Source organism: Carlito syrichta, unplaced genomic scaffold (assembly GCF_000164805.1).
Source record: "Carlito syrichta isolate Samal-C Ts95f unplaced genomic scaffold, Tarsius_syrichta-2.0.1 Scaffold305129, whole genome shotgun sequence".
Taxonomy (NCBI): Eukaryota; Metazoa; Chordata; class Mammalia; order Primates; family Tarsiidae; genus Carlito; species Carlito syrichta.
In genome coordinates, this window is record NW_007249225.1 from 225,334 (window position 1) to 232,174 (window position 6,841).

Genomic DNA, 6,841 nt, shown 5'->3' on the forward strand with positions numbered 1-6,841 from the left:
GGGTTGTGGGTCTACCCCTGACTGCCCAGACGGGTCTATAAAGTATAGGTCTTGCCTGGACCGTTGGCTAGTGTGGCCTGGAAGGCAGGCCACATAGATGTGTTCCTAGTTCTCTCTTCTGTTCTCTGCCTTTTTTCTCAGAAATCTTAGTGTTCCTAAGAGAAATTTCATTTCTCCCTCTTGACTCTGTCTCTGTCCTTGACCTCACTCTAGAGCCCTTGGGCTTCATTTCCAGTTCCTACTGGATATCTCCCCACCACATTCCTCCCAAATAACAATTATAATAGTATATGTGATTTGAGCTCTCACTATGTGCTAATCAGAAGCTCTTTACATTGCTGTATCATCTAATCCTCACAATACTATGAGATAGGTGTTATTATTATTCCCATTTTATAGATGAGGAAACTGAGGCATAGAGAATTCATTCTTGAACCAATGACTGGCGTTGACCAGACACAGAGCTCTGATCGGCTAGACATGAGTCATGTGCCCCAACATGGAGCCCAGCTGTGAGTCAGATGCCACCGAGCCATGTAGACTAGAGCGGGAAGGGGCTCTCCAAATAAAAAACAAGTAGGAACAAGAATAACATGGGGTAGAAAAGCAGCAGATGCCCCCCTAAACTAGATGACAAATAATGGTAACCCAATTCAGAACAATTTGGGGAAAAAGGGGAGTGTGCTATCTCAGGGAATACAAACAAAGTTGGAAAAGCCATCCACTGGAAGGATAGGGGTGCCACTGGCTTTCAGGAACAACTGGAACCAGGTGTTCAGGTGGTCAGAATGCTTGGACGCTCATCTGGGCTTCTCCCTCCCAGTCTGCTGTCAGGCGGCATGGGTTGTAGTTGCTCCGTGGGTTCTTGACTTTGTTACAGAAAAGCATTTCAGAGCAAGTCACAGAAAGAGTTGAGGTATAGTTTATTATACCTGGGGAGGAAAACACGTTCAAGAAAGAATGCAGGTGCCTTAAGGAAAAGGACATGCACTTGCCTTTACCAAAAAGCTTTATATAATATTTATAATAATGATTAAGCAAACCATTCTATATGCTAAGGGGGGTTGGTATCTGATCATAAGTTTAGATTGCTATCTCTTAACCTTTTAAGGTCACTGATAAGTTCCACTTCCAACCTGCAAGATGATCAGGTTTGATATACCTGGCCTGTGGTCAGGTGAAGATTGTGTACTGATGAGAAAGACACCGGACTGCTTAACCCCCCTGTTCCCCAGTTATCTAAATTAGACCGCCCTAAGAAAACTTACCTAACTACTTCTAAACTATGCACTGTGATAACGATATCTGCCTCAGTTCCACACTCAGATTTCTAGAGGCAGGCTTTGATTGGCCAATTCTAGGTCAGATTATCATACCAGACCAATAGGAATTTTCCCGGGAGAGCAGGATCACACCAGAACATGGTAGCTCCTGGGAGAACCACAAGGTAGAAGCTGTGAGGATAGCAGTGGTGGTGTCTAAAAAAAGTAGGGTCGGGTAACAGGGCAGATAAAAGTGTAGGTGTCCTTTGAGGGCAAGCCTGATGTATGTGTGCGAGTTGAGAGACTTCTAACTGCAGGTAGCAGAGAACCTCACACTAACTGGCTTAACCATAGGGCAATTTATCTCACATAAAAGTCCAGCACAGAGTCGCCCTCAGGGCTGGCGATTGGCCCCATGCGGTCATCTTTCCTCGCTCTGCTTAGCAACTACAGTCAGCGTCATCCTGAAATGGTGGCTTTGTGGTCACAAGATGACTCTTAGTAGCGACCACCTACAGAGGAGAAAACGAGGGGTCTCTTGTCCAGTCACTGGGTGAAGGTTCTTCCCCAGCAACGAAGAATGGAAATGCCAGGCTCCAACGCACTTTGGCTTGGCCTCCTGAGCCAGGCCCTGCTGGCCAGGACAGGACAGCCACGACTCCCTTCCATGGATCAGGACCCAACCCAGAATGGGGCCTATTCCAAGATGCCTTGCTACCCTCAGCGGGCATGGGAGGAAAGGACACAGGGGGAGACCGCCTCCGTGGGCCCAGTGTCTCATGACTTTTCTGCCTCTGTTGGACAGGGGTCCTGTGGCTGTCGGTGGTCTCCGAGGTGCTGTATATCCTCCTGCTGGTGGTCGGCTTCAGCCTCATGTGTCTCGAGCTCTTCCACTCCAGCAATGTCATCGATGGGCTCAAGCTCAACGCCTTTGCAGCCGTCTTCACGGTGCTTTCAGGTAAGGTGGCAGGTCTCGGGCATGGCTACTCTCAGGGTGAGAGCTCACTTACCTAGGTGCTTGGAGCAGAGGGGAGAACTGGAACCGTCCCGGAAGTAAGCCCTGGTTGCACCAGCGGGGAGTCTTTGGGTGAATCACTTTCCCGAGCCTCAGTTTTGCCATTTGTAAAAATGGCCACTCGTGTGCTCACTCATTCAACATGTGAGTGTCCGTCACGTGCCAGGCACTGTACCCAGTACTGGGGCTACAGGGATGCAAAAAAGCAGACAGTTCCAGCTATTGAAGAGCAGAGCACAGGGAAAGAGAGGCAGGTGAACTTGAGATGTCTCCAGGAGGTAAATGCCACTTGGTCGGTGATGGGCGGTGGTTGTGCAGAATGGGCTGATGGCAGTGCCTTCTGCGGGAGGTGGAGGAGGAGCCTATTTGGGGTGGAGGGCGCATGGCTCTTCTGCCTGAGCTTGTTTGCCTTGGAGATGTCCAGGTGGAGATGCTGAGCCAGAGGTTGCAGGATCCAACACGTCTGGACGCTCAGGGCAAGTACAGGGGACGCAGATGGTGGGCACAGGCCATGGAACCAAGGGTTTGGAGGGGTTTAGGAAGGAACAGCGTCATGGGACACAGAAGGTGGGGACAGAGGACTCTGAGTAAAGGCCAGGAGATTCGGCGTCCAGAGTTGCCTCAGCAGATCCTGGTCACGAGGGCTTAAGCGGGGAGTGTGCCAGGAGGGAGTAAAGGAAGCCTATAAACTAGGGCGTCAGGAGGCCTGGCAGACGAAGCAGTGGCTTGGCTGCCTAAGACATTTGTTCCTGAAGAGCTGAATGGAAATTGAATTTCTATCAATTTAATCCTATTCTTCACACACTGGAAGAACTCTCTAGTAATGAAACCCAAGCGATGAGCCTTTTGGTAAGGGAAATAACCACCCCCTAATTGAGGCTTGTATATATGATGAGGGAATCCTTCAAAAAACAGAGAGCCGGGGAGAGCCGAATCCTAACCGCTAGACCACCACATGCGAGCATACAGGTGGGAACGACTGACGCTGGATACTGATAAGAAGGAAGGGAGGTGGATGAGGGGGACACACCCTCCCATCGGGTACCAGGTCCGCTACCAGGAGGAGAGCAGGCTCATTAGAAGCCGAAGCCTCACCTGCATGCAATGGACTTAAGTAGCAAATCTTCACGCGTACCCCACAAATCTAAAATAAAAAAGAATGCCAGATTCAAGAAATTATGACACCCTCCATAGATCAAAACATGCTGACCTGTCATTCCCAGGATGTGGGAAAATCTAACCATAACAATAAAGAGAGAAGAAAAATGTAGCGATCGTCATAGCACAGTGTTGATTCTGGCTCCCATTCACCCATCCCCAGCTACTCAGGACTGAGAGCCTGTTTCTTCTTTTTTTTCATCTTTTTTTTTTTTTTGAGTCAGAGTCTCACTCTGTCACCCAGGCTGGAATGCAGTGACATGCTCATGGCTCACGACAGCCTTAGCCACCCAGGCTCGGACAATCCTCCTCCTTCTGCCTACCAAGTAGCTGAGACTACTGGCTAATTTTAAAATATTTTTTTTGTAGAGACAAAGTCTCGCTACATTGCCCAGGCTGGTCTTAGACTCCTGGTCTTAAGCAATCCTCCTGCCTCGGCCTCCCAAACTGTGTGTGCCTCTGTGCCTGGCCTTTTAAAATATTTTATTCATTTATTCGACCAACATTCATTGAAGCCCTCCTGGGCACAAGCACTGTGCTAGGCTCAGGGGAACTGGAGGAAAAAGACGCATTCCTGGCCCTCATGAGGTCTGCGATCTTGCGGAGAGACAGCCTCGTCAGTCTCTGACGATGATAACATGGCACGTTGACCGCCAGGCCCTAGGTGTGGCGACAGCCCTGCAGAAGCAGCACTCACCCTTATCCCGGGAGTGGAGAGGGGCGGGGGGAGCAGGGGAAGGCAACATTTGAACTGAAACTTGGAAAATAAGAGTTTACACGGTGGGCAACCTGGGGAGGACATTCCAGGTGGGAGGGGCAGCCCTGGCAAAGACCTGGGGAGGTGACACATTCTGGGCACTTCACGGAACTTAGAATGGTGGGAAGCCAGAGAGCAGGAGTGTGGAGAGATGAGGCTGGAGAGCTTCGTGTGGGTCTCCGTGCTCTGGGGAGGTCTTTTGCCACGTAGGCAGTAGGGAGCCACCGAAGAATTTGGTGCAAGGGGCAACATGATTAGGTTTGCGTTCTGGGATGATCTCTCTGGGTTCAGGGCAGAGGCGTGCAGATGGAGTGGAGCGAGGATGGAGAGTCGGGGTCAGCCAGGAGGCTGCTGGAGTGATGAGGGTGAAAAGCCATGCGACTCCAGTGGAGAAGGGGTAGCGGCAGAACAGGCCCACTGGGCGGGAGATAAACTCAGCAGGCCTTGGGGTGGGGTTAGGAGAGGGGATGGGTTGGGGAGAGCAGAGTCAAGGTCAGGGGTTCCTAGCATGGGGTCTGTGTGATCCAGAGGCCTGTGAACCTGGATGGAGGAACAGAACATCTTCATTTCTCCAACTTGAAACTGGCATGGAGCGATCCTTTCAACAAGTCACAGCTGTTAACTATATTTCAACGTGATCGGTCTCTGTAATCCTGTGTGTTTTATTTTATGCAGCTGCAAACATTATTCTGAGAAGGGGCCCTTATATCCAGAAGGCCAGAGGGTCTCCATCTGGAGGACCACCCGGCTGTCCTGTAGCTTGGGACAGGGCGAGCCGTGATCTCGCCAAGATGGGTTTGGCAGTAAGAGAGCCGGAGGGGAGGTGGTTGGTCGGTTTTTGGACAGATGGCGCATGACAAGCTGGGGACAAGACACCTCTTGGCTCCCCTCCTCTTCTCTCCCACCACCATGCATCAAGGAACCCCCTCCATGATCCCAAGCATCCGGCCCTTCCCCTCAACCCACCCACTCCAGCCAAAAAACAAAAGTGGGTGTTGGCCTCAGACAGCCGTCTCCAGGCCTGCAAGCAGGCTCCTTGTGGGACAGGAGGTGGGGACTCTTCCCTCTGCCTGCGAGGGCCTATCAAAGTTTCTACCCCCCCCAAAAAAAATCCAGATTTCTCCTAGTGGGGAGCCCACTGCTAAAGCAAATAAGATTTCCTCCATAATTCCAGACAGATAAACAATCCAGGGCTCAGAGAGGTTAATTGACTTGCCCAAGGTGTCACAGTGGGTCATTGTGGAGCCGGGATTAAACCAGCCCCAGTTGGCTTCAAAGCCTGTGCTCTTTTCACAGGCTCACACTGCAGGACTGACCAGGCGGGAAGTATGTAGCAGCTGGATGACGTAATAGGACCCAACTAGCAAGTGGTGGAGGGAAAGGCTTTTGTACTCATGCCTGGGAAAAGAAAAATGGGAAAGACAATATGAGGAGAGAAACTTCGAGGCAGCTGCAAAAAGATCTGGGCGTCAGGCATCCCTGGCCAGGGCCAGAAGACGTGGGTAGGCCCGTCTTTGGGGAGTCCTGGAGGACAGGGCAAGGGGTGGTAGGAGGCGTGGAGAAGGTGGTGCCGGCATCTGGTCTGCTCCTGAGGAAGGGGAAGGGCTGCTTGCTGTCTAGGAAGGGGTTGGCCGGCAGGGTGGGCCAGGGATTGAGTCACCAGGGAGAGGCTGGGTACTGACACAGCTGGGCCAGCTCAGCCCAAGGTCAGAGCCTTCTGGGTGGAAGAGAAAGCCAGACTTCAGGAAGTCCCTACACAAACCAATTACAACCGGGCCTCTGTGTCTGCGAGTTCCACATCCATGGGGCCAACTGGCCGCAGATGGGAAATATTTGGAAAACAATTTAAAAACTAGCAATACAATGATAAAAATGACACACATTAAAAAACAATACAGTTGACCAGCGATGCACATAGCGTTTGCACTGCGTTACTAGGTATCGTAAGTAATCCAGAGACGATTTAAAGTACACAGCCTGGGTAACTTACGAAAAGAAATTTAAAAAGAGCTTGGCCTGGTGAGGCATGCCTATAGTCCCAGCTACTCGGGAGACTGAGGCGGGGGGATCGCCTGAGCCCAGGAGGTCAGGTCTGCCATAAGCCATGATTATGTCACTGCACTCCAGCCTGGGTGACAGAGAGCGACCCCACTCAAAAAAATTTAAAAATAAAGTACGTGGGAGGCTCTAGGCATGTACAACGTGATTTTAGATCAGGGACATGCGCATCCACAGATTTGGGTATCTGTGGGGGGGGGGGTTCTAGAACCCCTGCAGTTACTGAGGGACAACTGTGTGGTAATTAACCAACAGATTTTGACAAATGGCAATAGCCCTCCCTCCCCAGTTGACTGAGCTGTGACAGAGACACCCTCCCTTGACCCAGTTTGAATCAGACTCCTCTGAGTCCTCTTTCTGCCCAGGCCCTGACCTTGGGCTCTGTCCTTGGCCCATTTCGTCCAGTTTCAGCAAGAATCTTGCTGGATCAGTTCATCGAAAATCGCCCGGGCTTGATATCTGATCAATTTCATCCTCCCTCACCCTTGATTGTGTTATCAGTCTGACTTACCTTCAGCAAAAATCCTGCCCCTTCAGATCAACCAGAGTCCCCCTTATTCCTGTGTCTTCTCTTGGTAGTTTTCCACGCAC

General features: G+C 51.0%; 1 protein-coding gene across 1 annotated transcript in view; it reads left to right on the forward strand.

The window, feature by feature from the left end:
- GSG1L (GSG1 like) overlaps nt 1-6,841 on the forward strand; it is a 153,308-nt gene that overhangs the window by 70,002 nt on the left and 76,465 nt on the right. Inside the window, exon 2 of the mRNA XM_008061177.1 lies at nt 2,068-2,220. Within this exon, the coding sequence (XP_008059368.1) occupies nt 2,136-2,220 (85 nt within the window). The 5' untranslated portion in view covers nt 2,068-2,135. The remainder of the gene's footprint in view (nt 1-2,067; nt 2,221-6,841) is intronic.